This window comes from Spermophilus citellus (genome assembly GCF_964194105.1).
Source record: "Spermophilus citellus genome assembly, chromosome: X".
NCBI lineage: Eukaryota > Metazoa > Chordata > Mammalia > Rodentia > Sciuridae > Spermophilus > Spermophilus citellus.
Window position 1 is genome coordinate 80,711,825 of NC_138190.1, and position 19,221 is coordinate 80,731,045.

Here is a 19,221-nt window from a genome sequence, read left to right on the forward strand (position 1 = left end):
TTTATTTATTTATTTATTTTTTATGTGGTGCTGAGGATAGAACCCAGTGCCTAACCCATAGGAGGCAAGCTTTCTGTTCAGAGTCACAGCTCCAGCCCCCATCTTCTTATGTCAATTAGGCATGAGCTAAGGTTTTCTCATGGTTGAAATTCTTGGAAGGAAATGAGTCATTCCCACAGCTGGTTTCTGAATGTCACTAAGTTCAGTGACCTACCAGAAATGCATAAGTGTATCTTTTCTTCTACATCCTCACCAACAATTATTATTGCTTGTATTTTTGATAATTGTAATTCGGACTGGAGTGAGATGAAATTTTAGTTTTGATTTGCATTTCTCTAATTGCTAGAGATGTTGAACATTTTTTCATGTATTTGTTCATCAGTTGTATTTCTTCTTCTGTGAAGTGTCTGTTTAGTTCTTTAACCTAATTTTTGATTGGGTTATTTATTTATTTTTATTTGTTTATTTATTGGCTGTTAAGTTTTTTTTTAGTTCTTTACATATCCTGGACATTAGTGCTCTATCTGAGGTACATGTGGTAAAGATTTTTTCCCCATTGTGTAGATTCTCTCTTCATGTTATTGTTTCCTTTGCTGAGAAGAAGCTTTTTAATTTATTGATTCTTTTCTTGTGTGTGGTGCTGGGGCTTGAACCCAGGGCCTTATGTATGCAAGGCAAGCACTCTACCAACTGATCTATAGCCCCAGCCCTCCATTTATAAATTCTTGATTTTACTTTTTGTGCTTTAGGAGTCCTGTTAAGGAAGTTCTATCCTAAGTTGACATGACGAACATTTGAGCCTACTTTTTGTTCTATTAGTCACAGAGTCTTTGTTCTAGTGCTTAAGTCTTTGATTAACTTTGTGTTGAGTTTTTTGCAGGGTGAAAGATAGAGGTTAATTTTATTTTGCTATATATGGATTTCCAACACCTTGATTTATACCCAAAGGACTTAAAATCAGAATACTCTGGTGACACAGCCACATCAATATATACAGCAGTTCAATTCACAATATCTAAGCTATAAAAGCAAACTGGATGCCCATCAACAGATGAATAGGTAAAAAACCACTGTGGTATATATACACAAAGGAATATTACTCAGTCTTAAAGAAGAATTATATTTTGGCATTTGCAGGTAAATGGATGAAAATGGAGAATAATATGCTAAGTGAAATAAGCCAAACCCCCCAAACCAAAGGCTGAATGTTTTCTCTGATAATCAGATGCTAATCCATAGCATGGAGAAATTTTGGATAGTGCAGAAGTGAGCATGGGGTGGGGTTGGGGTGTGGGGATTAGAAGGATGATGGAATGAGATGGATGTCATCATACATGTATGACTACACTACTGGTGTGACTCTGCACTAAGTACAGCCAGAAGAATGAGAAATTGTGCTCCATTTGTGCACAATGTGTCAAAATGCATTCTACTGTCATGTATAACTAATTAGAACAAACTATAAAAAATAATAAGGCCTATTTAGAAGGCATGTGTAAAACAATAAAATCTTTAGAAAAGTAAAGGTCTAATTTATTCAGATTATTCACATAATGGTGCTTGTTGTTTACATTTTTTCATATATATTATCTTATTTTGACACCTGTTCAACAAGCTTAGGCTCATGAATTATTACACAGGACAAAATTAATGGCAATGAGGTAGCAAAACCTGCCCAATGTTATCATGTTAAGGTGCAGTTATACTAAGATTGAAGCTTCATTTTTGAAGACAATTTTACTTTTATGTATATTTTGGCTTTGGTTATACTGATGTGATGTCTTAGGGAACAAAGGAAGGCTTTCTGAGGCCAGGCACTATTGATACAACATGTTTTTAAGACAATTTGGCTTATAGTTTCTGTATATTGAAAATCCTTAAATTTTCTTAAGTACATTTTTTGCCTTTGGAGAACTGCATTTGGTGAGTCAATCACACCATCTTTCTAAGCAAAGCACAGAATTAGGAAGAGGGCTCATTTGAAAACTCCATTCTCCAATGCAAAAAAAAAAAAAAAAAAAAAAAAGAATAGAGTGAAGTCTCTGAGACCTAAACTGAGCCCATTTTTCTCTCTTTTTATGCCCTCAATTAGTTTTGTAAGCACCTAATTAAACTCTCAAAACAAGGTACAAGTGGGTAATTTTGCCCTCAAACCTCCTAGCAGATGCTGATAACCACTTGTGGGTGCAATTAGTCCTATACACCAATAATTGCAGTCATAAACAGGACAAGCTTAAAAAAATTCTGTTTGCCAAAATTTTAGTGAAATGGGGTTCTTTATGACTAAATTGAAGCAAACCACAGATTGACAAGAATAATAGGCAACATTTACATAGAACTTATCACTTTACAGAGTGATTTTAAACAAATTGACTTATAGGATTTTTATAACTAATTTGTGAGGTGGGCTGTTTTATCATCACTACTTTTGAAAAGGGAAAACTCATTTGATTCAATTTGTTTTATTGATTTTATACACTTTATTCAACTGACATGGATAGAAGTGTGTATGAAAGACCTAGTCTCCTCCCTAAGCATCGGCTTCAAATCTTGGCTTCATTTAAAAAAAAAAAAAAGTTGCTGCTGTTAGTTTTCCTTAAGAATATCTCAGATGAGCCTTTTAAAATTGTACTTTGTGTTTTATTGATTTATTTTACTCCAAAAAAATTTACTAAATTTGAAGCGTAGATAAAAGTTCTGGACTGAAAATTAAGATTTGATATTCATTTATATATAAACAGTATTTGAAATTATCCTACTGAATTACATTGCCCCCAAACAACAGTTTTTATGCAGAATATTTTTAGTATATATTTTGTTTGTTCTAATTAGTTATACATGACAGTAGAATGCATTTGACACATCATACATAAATGGAGTATAACTTTATGTAAAATATTAACCACTAAGGAATAGATACATTTAAAATATTACATAATTATGATATAATTGTCAATACCAAGGAATTAACATTGATATAACACCAATAAGAGAACAACAGAGTTGATTTTGATTGCAGTTTGATTATTATTTGTTTGTTGTTATTGTTCTTTCTCTGTCTCAGGAAGCAATCCAGGAATATCCAGCATGGCACTTTTGTGAGGCTTTTAATTTCTTTTTTTTTTTTACAGTTTTTCTATCTTTCCTTGTTTATCATGACATTGAAACTTTTAAAAAGTTGTTTGTGTATTGTTTCCCAGCTCACATTTAGCTAATGTTTATTCATGATTGTGTTGTGGTTATGGGTTATTGGGAAAATGCAACAAAGGTAAAGTGCCATTGTACTGTGTAATATCAGTGATTGCATGATATTAACACGAGTAACCACTTACCATATAACATTCATTGACAATTTGATGAAGGTAATATACTCCAAATTTCTCCACTGTAAAATTAGCAATATTCCTTCCAATACATTATTTTTTGAACTCAAGTAAATAAGTAATCTCACACTCAAATGAGAGGAATAATGCTCATATACAATAGAGAGGAGAATCACAACAAAAAGACAATTAAACTATTTGTGGACATATACAATGATAGTAATTACCAAATATTTTGAGGGAGTTATTTGAGGTTATACAAATACCTGTTCTCATTAAAATATGTCAAACATAGATTTAACATTCTTTAATGGATCTTGACAGTAACAAATATTGTTGTAGTGTTTTAAAGGTGTTTTCTAATTCCCTCATTCATTTTACATTTATTTATTTATTTATGAATTTTTTTGTTTAATGAGACCAGGGAATTAACTCAGAGGCACTCAACCTCTGAGCCACATTCCCAGCCTTATTTTGTATTTTATTTTTGTATTTTATTTAGAGACGGGGTCTCAATGAGTTTCTTAGTACCTTGCTTTTGCTGATCATTTTACATTTATTATTTTAAAATTTTATGTATGGAATATTTGCTTGATTAATTTAGTTAATCACCTACTTACATTATGGACCCAAAGATACTTATTTTAATTTTTGGATATCCAACCAATGTTACTGTTATTTCTTTAGACCAAATTGTTCTATCTCTGATCACTAGGTGCTATTTCAATTTTAGTCCTGTGACTTTTTGAGAAAACATACCATTTAAGGGATGTTATCTAAGGAAAAACTGTCTGTGGTAAGTAAATAAGAAAGAAATGAGAGTACCCAAGGGAGACTCATGCCATAGAAATAAAGGTAAAAATGTTTCATTAATCAGTGATTGACTTACAGAGCCAATTAAAGGAATATGCCCTGTACAATATTATGTAATATGACTAAATCAGGACCCAATGGTGACTTTTGTGAATAAACTAATGAACATGGAAACAATTTGGATTTGTTATGATGTTAATAGTGTAGAAACAACAAAAATAAAATATGTTAAGATGAGGAGAAAGATGCAACTAAACATGGTCTTTAGAAGTACTTAAAGAAAGAGACATAGGGTTAATAGAGATGGTGTGACAGTTTGGATCTGGAATGTTGCTCTAAACATGCACCATTCTGAGTCCTTTTTTTCCTTTGCTTAGGGCCTCATTAAGTTGCTAAATCTGATCTTGAACTTGCAATCCTCTTGTCTCAGCCTCCCTAATCACTGGGATTACAGGCATGCATCATCATAGTACCCAGCTTGTGAGAGATTTTTAGGTCACTGAGGCATATATTTGATGAGGATTTTGAGACAAAAATCCTCTCTCTCTCTCTCTCTCTCTCTCTCTCTCTCTCTCTCTCTCTGTGTGTGTGTGTCTCAATTTCCTCTTGATTTCCAGATTTACAACCATTAATTGACTGGTTTTGATCCACCACACATCCCTCTCACAAAAATATGTTGCCCTACTAGAGTCCCAAAACAATGGTGCCAATTGAACATGGACTGAAATTTCCAAGAGTGTAAACCACAACATGTTGATAATTGTCGGGATAAGTGCTTGGAGTACTGCATACGTGGCATACATTAAGGGCATCTGAGCTTGTTCTGTGGCCTACTCCTTGACTGGTCACTGCAAGGAAAGTTAGCAGAAATTGCATTAGTGGCTGCCTGTAATCTGTTTAGCTACTGCCTGAGTATATATACATGGTAACTGCACAATAAAATCAGACCTGCTTCCTGCTTGGTCTCAGCAGTCTTGATTAGTGACTCTGCATACACACTCTCCTCTACCCTATTCTGTGGACCTCCTTGCTGGAGAGATCCCATGCAGATAATTTCAGTTATTTTGTAATAGTAATACAAAATTGACTAACACATAAATTTGGAATAATTGCTGTGAATATACATAAAAATATCATTTGGAAGTCTTTGAAATTGGTTTTCAGGAGAAGTTTATAAAATTTTGTAAGAGTGAGGTACAGAAAACCTGGAATACTGTAACTGGAGCTAAATAGGCATTTCTGGTGGGGTTCAGAAGAACAGGATGTTGGTAGGAAAGTGGACAGTAATTATTATGCTCCTGAGATTATTCTCCTGGAATGAGGAATTTATTAAAAATTAGACTAAGGGGCACTTTTGTTACACTATAGAGAATAATCTGAATGTATTTTTTTATTTCTTCAGATTTTGTGTAAAGCTGTTTAAAGGAGATAAGTCCTTTAATTGATGGAGAAAATTTCAAGGCAGCTTAACATTCAGGCAGTAACATGGTTGTTGCTGTTTTTTTTTTTTTTTTTTTTTTAGCTGAATTTACAGTGAGAATCAGGAGTAAATATTTGGAACAGATAAATCTGGTGAGAGAAGAAATATGTTTGGAACTGCTACCAAGGTACATTTGGTTATTATCACAGTTTAAAAAAATCCAAGTATTTTGCACCAGGACAATAAAAAAAACCTGTAGAGAATCTCAGGAACTAGTAAGAATACAGCCATCAGAGAAACAAACAAGTAGAAGTGCAAATTTGTTTCAAAGTCTTTCCAGGACACAGTATTTTGAGAAGAGAGCACTGGGCTCCCTGAATACCCGAAAGTGCCTAGCTTTTTTCCCCTGTGTCAAGCCAGCATGACACTGCTGCAGCCATGGTTCCAGAGCACCCAGTATTGTAAGCAGACCTCAAATTATTTTCATAATTTTGTAAGTATGCAGCAAGCAAGAGTTATGGGCATCCTGTGTCAAGATCAGAATCCATGCAAATACCTCTTAGAATTAATGTATGAAGGTGTAAGATAAAACTGCAATGGAGACCTCAAGAAAAAAGAAAGAGGTTACAGGAAGGAAGAGTGCATATTGTGAGAAGCTTCAAAAAATATACAAAACCAACCACAGTGAGTGAACATGTGGTTTGATGAAGTCAGCAAAGCCATAGTATATTGAAGTTGTCTACTCGCTGGAACTCACATCTTACCATAACTTGTCCTGTGCACTGGATATGGAGGTATAGGATTTAATGTTTTTCTTGTTGGTTTTTAGTCTTATTTTGCCCCAATCTCTCCTTTTTATTCCTAGATTTGTCTCTTTGGGAATGGGAATGATACACCTGTGTTATTAAAGCTAAGAAATATGCAACTTTTTATTTTTATTCTTATAGGGACTCAGAGTCAAGAATATACTTTAGGTTCTCAGAGGAGCTGAACCATTTAAGAAACTAGGGACTATTGGAGACGTGCTGAATGCATTTTTCACTGTAAGATAGACATGAGCTTTTGTGGTTCAATATTGCAATGTTATATTTTGGATATGGAATGTTCCCCAAAACCGAGGTATTAAAAGCTAGGTACCAAGCCTGTGCCACTATAAGAATGTAATGAAACTTTAAGAGATGGAGCCTTGTGAGAGGTTTTAAATTATTGATGACATTACCTCAAAGGAAATTTGGGAATGTTGTCTCTTCCTTCTCTTTTTTGGTTCCCTGCCAAGAGGCTAGTGGCTTTGCTACATCACGTGCTCCTTGCCACAATGTGCTGGCATGCCACAGGCCCAAATGTAAAGCAGTCAATTGATGAAGAACAAAAATTCCCAAAAGTATGAATCCCCCCAATTCTTATTTTATGAGTTTATTTTGACAGTTATTCATTATAGTAATGGAAAACTAATATTCAGGGATTATGAGATGGTCTATAGTTAAATAAATTCATAACTGAAACAGTACTAGGGGGAAATAAGTTTAATGTGTGAGGAAAATTTATTTGTTTGAATGAGGTCTAAGTATATGGGATAATTATGGTCAAAGATATAGATGAAAGGATGAACTTTAGAAAGAGGATATTAAAGTCATCTTCTGAGATGTTAAATAAATGAGGGCTAAAACTGGACATTGATCCATGGAGATTTAGCAATTTTCAATGAAGAGGCTGAGGATGATCATATCTGGTGACATGTATTTTTAGTGAAATTGGAGACATATACTGAGAAGGAGAAGGACCAGTGTTAGGTGGATTTATCTTGAGTGTTAAATGAAAAAAAAAAGAAAAACTAACATAAGTGATTTTGAAAAGCAAATCTTTCCCTGGTTGGGACATCTGATAAGATCATAGTCCTGAAAAAAATTTTGATAGATGCCTTATGAAAAATCCTGAAGCAAAGGAATCAACTAAGCCTTGACTAGTTTCATGGATCATAGAAAAGATAAATGTGCATTTTTTTATACGAATAAACTTCAAAGTTAACTTGTTATGTAGCAAAAGATAAATCATGCACTTTGATAGTGCTGGTTCCTTTGGCCCAAGGACAATTTCTGGAGAGTAATGCAGCTGTAATTTGTCAATAGGAAACAGACACAGAAGAAGATGGAATTAATACCATCTTATTGAGAAAAGATCTGGGCAAAGCACCACAATCTCTCCTATAATATTGTATATTAGAAATTATGATTTGTGAAGTATAGCAAGCATGCAAAAATTGAGAGTACATTATGAAGTGGATGGGAAGGAAGTTTCCCACACATTAGAGAATGCATTGAACTGAGATTTCAGTATTGCATGTCAGGCATGTTATTGTTTTGGAATACAGCATTATTTGACTAGAGATAAAACTTATTAATTAGACCTTGTAAACATTAGTGCATCAATGAAAGTGGCCATGAAGAGTAAGAGATGATTTGTTAGCCCTTCATCACTGTGACAAAATACCTGAGTTAAACAAAGGAAGAAATATTTGTTTTGGCTCATAATTTCAGAGGTTTAAGTTTATGATTGGTTGATTCCATTGTGTTGGGTCTTTGGCAAGGCAAAAACATCATAGAAGAAGTATGTGACAGAAGAAAGCTCTTCACCCTGGGTGGCCAGGAAGCAGGGAGAGGAGGAAGCATGGACAAGATGTACTTTTCAAGTACTCACATCCAAAGATGTACTTCTTCCATCTAGACTGCACCATTATTAAATCTCAATAATGTAATGAAATTATGAATCCATCAGTGGATTGATCCACTCATGATCTAATATCCTTACAAAGGCTCCATGTCTGGACACTGATGTGCTGAAGACAAAGCCTTTAACGCAGGAGCAACAATAACAAATGATAAAATAGAAGATTGTATAGTCAATCAGTATGTCTCAGAAAATGAAAAGCCTTTAAAATAGTGCAGTAATAGATTCCTGATTTCTAAGTATTCCTCAGGCCAGAAGAAAGTATCAATTTCCTTCCTGGATCCATATTACAAAGGAAAAAATGGACTCATACTACATTACATTCAGAAAATATGGTAAAGAGAGCTACAACCATCAAATTTTCATTTAAGATAGGAAATTAATTGCTATGCATAAAGAATGGAACACAGACATTTTTACAGTAGTGGAATGAGTGTGTGTGTGTGTTTTCAGGGAAGCTCAAGACTGATTTTGAAATGCTCTTGGAAAAGTGAGAACCACTTTTATTGAAAGATAGGCAGAGAACACCTGGATGAAATGAGCTTTTCTTGAAAAATTACAACTTACCACAATTGGGGGGGGGGGTTCTTTCAGTACTTTGATACTATTGCAAACTAAGATATCTGACATATACAGAGGAAATTCTCAGAAGACATTCTCTGGAGTTGAATCAAATGGAGCCCTACATTTTGAATCAGCAACATTCTTAATAATTTTATAAAACTTAAGGAAGGGACATAATAGCATAAGTAGAAAAATAATGGTACAAAAGGGCTCTATTCTATGTTTTTTTTCTCTTCTCAGTTATTATATAGACAAACACAGAATGCATATGCACAATCACACACAATTGAAAACAATGGCTCTTTTTATGGGGCTTTACCCACACCACTGAAAAAATAAATAAATATAGAATTAACTATTCCTCATAACAATATCACTTGGCAAATAGAGTTATTTTGTGGAATCATGTTTTCCAATTTTTCCTGTTTGCACAAGAAAATACTGTTTTAATACATCAATTGTTTCTCAACTTCCTCCAATCTTCACCTCTCACTGATGTATTTATATAACAGACTTATTTGGTCAAGTAAATAAGTAAGCATAATTGAGATTTTTCTTATAATATCTCTCTTGGATGTACCAAATGCCCATAGAAAGAACACATGCTTATCTTTTCACTGTTAGTGGGCTAGTTTATTGATATGTACACTTTCTCTGGGGGATATGATCTATAATTAAATTCAGAGAAAGATTCTATACAATGTAGTTCAAGTAAATTCAAGTAGAATTCAGTCCAGTGTTAAAAGTGGATTGGTACTCTTTTATCCTATGGCCTGCAGGTGCTGAGAGATCAATAGGGAGGATGCCAGCACCCTGCATACCAGGGAATATTATAATGTCAGAGTCTTCTATGTGCTCCTGAGAGCAAAGAAAATTACTATATCTCAGTTAAATTCAGTTAAAATCTACTACTCCAGTTGATATAAGTATGGTTACCCCTGACAAGAATGAGATGGTATTTTACAGGTAGGCTGTAGATCTCAGATCCTCTGCAATTTGGAATCAAATCAGCAAGAGAACAGCTTATTGATGAGGTAAAAGAGGCAATGCACTTAGAAACAGTATTAGAACTTAGAGACAGTAGGAAATTCTGGTTACTAGAACAGAAAGCAGAAAAAAATTCTTAGAACTCTTACTGCACATGCAGCATTAGGACAGGTCTGGGGAGCTGGGGGGAGGGAGAATTAACAAAGGGACAATATAAGGAATGCAAAGCTGACAAGCTTACATCAGAAACAAGTAAGTGACAGGAAAGAAAATCAGAATGAGTTCGCCTGGGAAAAGAGTTATAAAGCAACTTAGTTTTTCAGAAATGCTCCCTTTTTAAAATTTATTGGTGGGGAACTGTGTCAGACATTTATTTTTAAAGACCATGCCTAAAAGTGCTGCAATAGAAAAGATTAAATCCGTAAATTTTGTTAACACCTAGAAATAATAGCATATATTATCATAGGAAATGCCTTTGAAAAAGGCCATTTGAGTCACTTGTGCAGTGAATTCATTACAAGCTAGCAGTTGGCAAGCAACCACCCTCACCACTGGTAATGGGAGCAGAGAAGAATAGGGAAAAATGTATGACATTTCCTAGAGGTGTGGCATGTACCTCTCTTGTGGGCTGAGCCACGTCTGTTGTAAACAATGCCACCTCTATTCCAAGGTGCCACACACTGAAACATCTCACAGACAAGCACACACCCACTACAGCCCGATAAGTTTTAATATTTCTGAGCGATGTCAAACACCTAGACTTATCACAGAACATTCAGAGCCACATCAGCCTCATCAGAAAGTTAGGGGTGGGATCTCCTTGGTAGCCTTGGGTATGCATAACACTTACAAAAGGTTGCAGCCCAAACCAGGGAGAAAGCTAGTCACAGGGTCATAATCAGGTGCCATTTCTTCTGACACTCCAGAGAGCTATTAGGTGCCCAGATATGTCAAGAAACAGAAGGAGCCTCATTAGATTTATACCAAAAGTGTGTTTAAACAGCTCTGTCTGAATGAGGACCAGGGGTAGAGTTCTGTGCCATTTTTGAAACAGAAAGCTGAGCTAGACAGGAATTAAATAAATAGCTTCCCAATTCAGCATGGAAATGGCTGGTGTGGTCAACATATTCATGTCTAGAGAAGTTCATAAGTCAACATGAGAAGTCATGGGCATTTGTTATGCTTCCACAAACCTGAAAGAATCTGAACTTGGGATGCCTTGTAAGAAATTTGTCCATCTCAATTGCCTCAGCAAGGAATAATTCTAAACACCATTATGTTATTTTTTAAAATTTCATTGATACTGTCTTCTATTTTGTTTTGATAGTTTCCTTCATTATCTGTTATTACACATTTTAATTTTTATAGATATTAAATTTGTTTTTTGATTAACTGATCCTATCTTGATTCTTATTTTTTATTTTATTTTTTCTCTCTTCTCATATTCTCTGATTCTCTTTATGACTCTCTTTTTTCCTGTTTCTTTTCATGCCTTTTATAGTTTAATAATAATATTTCACTCTTTAAAACCTAAGTTTTTAGCCTATTCTATATCATTGTCCTTTTGATTTTAGACATATGGATTTGTGGATAATATTTTCAATATATTTTATGCTGTATCAGTACATAATAAACTCTAAAGTAGCCAAAGTTACTGGTTATTGTTATTTCCCATCAAAATGATGATAGGGGTTGATCATAGCACGGTGATCACAGTAAATGGATGCTTTCATATAAAAATTACACCAAGTCTATGTAATAGAAGAAATAAACTCAGAAAAGCTCCTCATAAAACAGTACAATATATACCCGTCCCAGCAGGTATGGAAGTTTCAACATAGAAATACAGGAAACGTGACAAAACAAGTTAACAAAACATGTCCTCAAATCTATGAAACTCCAATCATAAAACCAATAGACATTGAAGTGGAGGAAATGTTTGACAAATAATTAAAAAATGCAATCATTAAAATGATCAATGAATTTAAAGAAGATGTAATAAATGAACTAATTGAGAGAATATAACACGTGAAAAAAAATTCCAGTAAAGTTATAGAAATTCTGAAGTAGAAATAGGTAGAAAACTTAGAAAAGGCAAACTAAATCAAACTTTAAAAGACTCTGTGAATAATCTTGTCAACAGATTATACCAAAAAAAAAGAGAGAGAGAATATCAGCCTGAAAAAAGTGGGGGAAATTAAAATATTCAATAAAAATAAAAGTAATTATGTAAAGAATATAACAGAGCTTTGTGACAACATTAAGAGACAAACTTGAGGATCATATATCTTGAGGACAGAGAGGAGATACAGACAGATGTCATAGAAATCTTATTCAGTGAAATAGTAGAAGAAAACTTTCCTAATCTTTGGAATGAGAAGGACATGCAAGAACTTGATACATTCATAATTGCAAATAGCTAAGACCAGAAAACAACCTCTCCAAGACATAAGTTTAAAATGTGAAAAATTCAGTAAAAATATAATTTTGAAATGTGTAAGTGTGAATTGCTTAGTCACTCTTAGAGAAAAATTGATCAGCAAAACAACAGATTTCTTGGCAGAGACTAAAAGCCAGGAGAACATGGGGTGTTGTATTTCAAGCCCTGAAAGAAAACAAGAGCGAACATATTTCACTGTACCAGCAAAGCAAACCTTCAGAATCAAAAAAAAAAAAAGAAAAAGAAAGAAAAAAGAAAAGAAATAGAAACCTGCAAAAATTAGCATAAGCTAAAAAATTAATGAATCCTAAGCCAGCATTGGAAAAGATAATTAAAAGACTCCTACAAACAAAAAAGGAAGATAAAAATAATGAAGAAAGCTTGGAAAAGAACAAATCGCATTAAAATAAATAAGTGAATGACAATTGGGAACAATTCATACATTATATTTAAACAAAAATGATGGAACGTAACTCTAATACTGAATGTAAATGATCTTAATTCTCTGATTAAAATACGTGAATTGAAATATTAAATAAAGATATTTAACTTTATGTTGTCACCAAGAAACACTCCTCACAGGCAAAGATATTTTGCGACTGCAATTAAAAAAATAGAAAATTATATTTCATGCAAATGTAATGTGAAAGCTAAAGATTAGCTATGCTCCAATCACTCAAAGCATATTTATAGCCAAATATAATCAGAGGTGATAAAGAACACCATTGCATATTGACTGCTAAAGGGGACAATCCAACATGATGATATAATGATTGTAAATATTTGTCCCATGAGTGTGGGTGCACTCAACTTCATGAATCAAATATTACTCAATATTAAAGGTCCATAAAAGGACTAGTAAGTCATAAAACAATAATAGTGCAGGACTATTATACTTCTCTCTCATTTATATTTCATCCACACAGAACATCAACCAAGACACATGATTTAAGTTAGACTATAGACTAAATTGGTTTAACAGATACCTACAGAATATTTTATAAAACAACAGCTCAACAGATTTTCATATTGGCTGTCATGGATCTTTCTCCAAAATTGATGGTATATTAGGGCATGAAACAAGTGTCATCAAACATACAAAAAAGGTAAAGCAACCATTTATATCTTTTTTAATCATAATGGAGTTAAATTAGAAATCAACAGCAAGAAAAATGACAGAAAATATACACATATATAAAGATTGAAAAAGACACATTTGAATGATGAGTGGATCATTAAAAGTGTAAGGCACTGGGTTCAATTCTTAATGTTGCATAAAAAACATAAGCATGAAATGAAGGCATGCTGTCTATCTACAAGTACACAGGAAGTTTTAAAAACATAAAAAATATGAAAATGGGCTGGAAATATGACTGAAATTAATGAAATAGAAACTAAAAGAAAAATACAAAGGAATACAAAAACAAATAGTTGGCTCTTTAAAAAACCAAACATATGGTAAACTCTTAGCTAAATAAAGCTAAAGTATATAACAATCAAATTAATAAAATTAGAAATGAAAAAGAATATTACTGCAAATATCACTGAAATCCAGAGGACCATAAATGATTATTTGAAAAACCTATACTCTAACAAATTTGAAAGCCTAGAATACATGGATAAATTCCTAGACACATGCAATCTGTCAAAATGGAAGCAACACATACAGTAAATCTAAACAGACCAATAGCATGTAATGAGATTTATGCAGTAAGAAAAGTCTCCCAACAAAGAAAAACCAGGATCAGAAACATAGCTGATTTATGTTGGATGTTTGAAGAGCTATCAACAAAATCCTCAAATTATTATATGAACGAAAAAGGGAAGAGATATTCCCAAGTTCATTCTATGAAACTGGCATCACCCTGTCTCCAAAAACAAGATAAGGACACTTCAAAGGGGGAGTGGGGAACTAGAGACAAATATTCTGATAAGCATAGATGCAAAAGTTCTTAATTAAATACAAGTAGAATTGAATTCAATGATACATTATAAAGCCTATACAACATGATGAATCTGGTTTAATTCCAATAATGCAAGGAAGGTTCAACCTTTGAAAATCTTTAAACATAATATACCACATAAATAGAATCAAGGACAAAAATCACATTTTAGTTTCATTATATGCAGAAAAAAAAACTTTGACAACATTCAACACTCCTTAATAGAAGAAACCCTGAAAAAAACTAGGACTAGAAAGAGCTTGTCTACACATTATATAGGTAAAAATGAAAAAAAAAAGAAAATCAGGAACAAGAAGAGGATGTCTACTCTTACCACTCTTATTCAATACAGCACTTGAAATTTTACCCAGACCGATTAGGCAAGATTAATAAATAAAAATGATAAAAGAGGAAGTAGTTTAACTATCCCTGTTTATATATGAAATTATACTATACTTAAAAGATCCTAAATGATCCACAGCGGACATCTAAACCTGATAAAGACAATTAAGCAAAGTAGCAGGACATGAAATAAATGTACATAAATAATTTTTCAATACACTAGTAATGATTCTGCTGAGAAAGAAACTTGAAAAAAATCTTCACAAATTCCAAGTAAATAAATAAAATATGGAGGAATAAATCTAACTAAAGATATGAAAAATAAAATAGAGGAAGGCACTATAAAATGCAAAATATTCCTGTATTTATGCATAGGCTGATTTAATATTATATAAAATGGCCATATAACCAAAAGAGATCCACAGATTCCATGTTTCACATCAAAATACCCATAACATTCTTCAGAAAACAGTACAAAAATGCATATGGAGGAACAAAAAGCACAGGAAAGCCAATGCAATCATCAGCAAAATGAGCAAAACTAGACACATCATAATACTGAACTTCAAACACTTTTCTAGAATTCTAGTTTCAAAAAGATCTCGGTACTGATATAAAGACAGGTCAACAGATATAACAGAATAGAAGACACATAAATAAACACACACAAGTATAGTCATGTGATTCTGGACAAAGTTGCCTAAATATACAGTGGAGAAGAGACATTCTTTTACAAATTATGTCTGGAAAACTGAACATCCACAGATAGAAGAAACAAATTAGATACCTATTGCTTAGCCTATAAAAAAGTTAACTTAAAATATTTGAGAAATATAGACATCAGACCAGAAATGTTGCAATGTTTTAGAAGAAAACATATAAGGAAAACACTTTATCCCATTGGCACAAGCAACAACTTCCTGAATAGTAAAGCAGTACTGTAGCTTAGGATAAAATAGAAAGACTCTACTAACAGTATTACATCATATTAAAAATCTTCTTTAAAACAAACAGTTAATAATGTGAAGAGAGAGACTGAGAATGGAAGAAAATCTTTTGTACCTTACTTCTGGTTGAGAGTTAGCATCCTGAATATACAAAGAACTAAGAAAACCCTCAACAGCAAAAAAATAGCCCATCTAATAAATGGGAAAATGAACTGAATAGACACTTCTATAAATAAAAATTACTAATGTCCAAAAATTATATGAAAAATATGTTTAATATCTTTAGCCATCAGGGAAAGCAAATTCAACACTACACCAAGGTTTCTTTTCACTTCAATCATAATGACAATCATCAAAAGTACAAGTAACTGCAAGTGAGGGGAAAAAGAAAATTTATACTATATTGGTATGAATATAAAATTATTACAGCCTTTATAAAAATCACTAAGAAGTTTTCTCAAAAAACAAAAAATGAAATTACCATAACATCCAGAATATAACTCTTTTGTATTTGTTTAAAATAATTAAAGTCAGCATACTTTAGACATACATGGATTCCTATGATTATAGCAGCACAATTCTCAGTAGCCAAATTATGGAATCAGCCTATGCAAATCAAAAAGAGAATTTGTTATATATGCCAATGGATTTAAATTCAGCCATAAAGAAGAATGAAGTAATTTAATTTTTTGGAAAAATTGATAGAACCAGAGAACATCATATTAAGTGAGGTGAAAAAGATTCAGGAGGAGAAATACATGTTTTCTATCATATGCAAAAGCTAGTAATATAAAAAGAAAAAGGACATCATGAAAGCAGAATGGAGACCGACAGAGTAGAGGAAGGGGATATTCATTAGGGAAGAGAGGAGGGTAAATGTTGGTATAGGGCAAGTAAACTGATTAGATTGTGTTATAAATGTGCAACAATATGCCACAATGAAATATATCATTCTGAAAATTTACTATGCACCAATAAAAATCACTTTGGTCAGATCAAGTCTATACCCTGTAAGAATTGTACATATAACATATTTATCTGACAACTATATATATATATATATATATATATATATATATATATATATATCTGTTGTGTTGTTCTGAACCCAGGACAGGTAAAAAGAGTGTTGGGTATTGAGCCCTCCTCTTATACCAACAAGAGTTCAGGAGGTTTTCCACACATGATTTTAAACAGAATTCATTAAATGTCTCTAGTGAGTTCTTTTGCATACTTCATTTCAATCATTTTTTAAACTAACATTTGTTAATGTGTGTCACAATCTACTGTCTTAATATTTTCCAAGAGTGATTGACAAGCAGATGGATATCAAACAAACGATATATGCGATGGTGAGTACTGAATCTTACACAGCCATAAAATATACAACTTTCTCTTTTACTCCCTCATAATTTACAACCACTGAAGGGGAATATGAAGCCCCAAATAAATGAAAGGAGCACAGTCCATACACATGACATTTCCAAACTAAAGGTATCAAGGTAGGAAGAAAAATCAGCATGGGATTTACCTCTAGTCAACTATGGAGAATAATAATGATAAAAAAATTACACACACACATACACACAAAAACACTTTGAAATCAAACTCAGAAATTAGCTGTGTGTGTCTATGTAAGTTTTAGCCTATATGTTGGTCCTTGGGCCTCAGTTATAAATAAATAAAACTGTAATTATCATACTTACCTTACCAATCTTATTGCTGCTAATAGCACAGAATGTGATTACTCCTTAAGATATCTCAATGGTTTCAACAAAGTAGCAGGATATAAAATCAATACCAAGAAATCAAATACATTTCTATATATCGGTGATGAATCTTCTTAAAGAGAAATTTGGAAAACTATTCCATTCACAATATCCTAAAAAAATATTGGGAATCAATTTAACAAAAGAAGTGAAAGACCCCTACAATGAAATCTACAGAACACAAAGAAAGAAATTGAAGAAGACCTTAGAAGATGGAAAGATCTCCTATGCTCTTGGATAGGCAAAATTAATGTTATCAAAATGGCCATACAACCCAAAGCCCTATACAGATTCAATGTGATTCCAACTAAAATTCCAATGTCATTTTTTATAAAAACAGTAAAAGCAATCAAGAAATTCATTTGGAAAAATAAGAGACCCAGAATAGTCAAAACAATCCTTAGCAAGAAGAATGAAGCAAGAGACATAACAATACCAGACCTTAAACTATACTACAGAGCAATATTTAAAACAAATGGCATGGTACTGGCACCAAAATAGAGTTGTAGACCAATGGTACAGAACATAGGACACAGAGACAAACCCACATAAATACCGTTATCTCATACTAGACAAAGACACCAAAAACATATATGGGAGAAAAGATGGCCTTTTCAACAAATGGTGCTGGGAAAACTGGAAATCCATATGCAGCAAAATGAAACTAATCCCCTATCTCACACCATGCACAAAACTCACCTCAAAGTGGATCAAGGACCTAGGAATTTACCAGAGACCCAGCACCTAATATAGGAAAAAATAGGCCCAAATATTCATCATGTTGGATTAAGCTTCTACTTAAAAAGATTCCTAAAGTGCAAGAAATAAAATCACTAATAAATAAATGGGATGGATTCAAGCTAAAAAGCTTCTTCTCAGAAAAAGAAATAATGAGGTGAACAGAGAGCCTACATTTTGGGAAAAAAATTTTGCCACATACACATCAGATAGACTACTACTCTCCAGAATATTAAAGAACTAAAAAAAGTAACAGCCAAACAAACAAACAAACAACCCAACCAATAAATGGGCCAAGGAGCTGAACATACATTTCTCAGAAGAAGACATACAATGGATTAACAAATATATGAAAAAAATGTTCAACATCTGTAGTAATGAGAAAAATACAAATCAAAACTACTCTACGATTTCTTCTCATGCCAGTCAGAATGGCAGCTATTAAAAATACAAGCAACAATTAGTGTTGGTGAGGATGTCGGGAAAAGGCACACTCTTACATTGCTGGTGGGACTGCAAATTGTTGCAACCACTCTGGAAAGCAGTATGGAGATTCCTTAGAAAACGTGATATGGAAACTCCATTTGACCCATCAATCTCACTCCTCAGTCTATATCCAAAGGACTTAAAATCAGCATATGTAACCAGCTACATCAATATTTATAGTGGCTCTATTTACAATAGCTAAATTGTGAAACAAACCTAGATGCCATTCGATGGATGAATGGATAAAGAAACTGTGAGATATATATATATATATATATATATATATATATATATATATATATATATATATAACTCAATATTAAGAGAGAATAAAATCATGGCATTTGTCAGTAAATGAATGGAGTTGGAAAATATCATGCTATGTTAAGTAAGCTAATCCCCCCAGAAACAAAGCACAAATGTTTTCCCTGATGAGAGGATGCTGATCCATAATGGGGTGGATCATGGGAAGAATGGAGAAACTTTGATTTGGCAAATGGGAGGGTGGGAAAGGGAGGGGATATGGGGGCAGAAAAAATGGTAGAATGAGATGGCCATCATTAGCCTAGATACATGTATGACTGCACATATCATGCGACATTACATCCTGTACCACCAAAGAAATAAAAAGTTCAGTTGCAATTGTGTACAATGAATCAAAATGTATTCTGTTCTAATATATACCTAACTAGAATAAATAAATTAATTAATTAAAAAAAAGATTT

The 19,221-nt window shown here is 33.1% G+C and overlaps 1 protein-coding gene across 5 annotated transcripts in view; it reads left to right on the forward strand.

The window, feature by feature from the left end:
- Positions 1-19,221, forward strand: part of LOC308639592 (transmembrane protein 182-like) — a 569,067-nt gene that overhangs the window by 196,402 nt on the left and 353,444 nt on the right. The window contains exon 6 of one of the 5 annotated variants that reach the window (XM_081277829.1): positions 4,754-4,802. The exons of the other annotated variants lie outside the window; for them this stretch is intronic. Within the exon in view, the coding sequence (XP_081133955.1) occupies positions 4,754-4,782 (29 nt within the window). The 3' untranslated portion in view covers positions 4,783-4,802. Of the gene's footprint in view, positions 1-4,753; positions 4,803-19,221 lie in introns of those variants that run through there. 5 annotated transcript variants of the gene reach the window in all.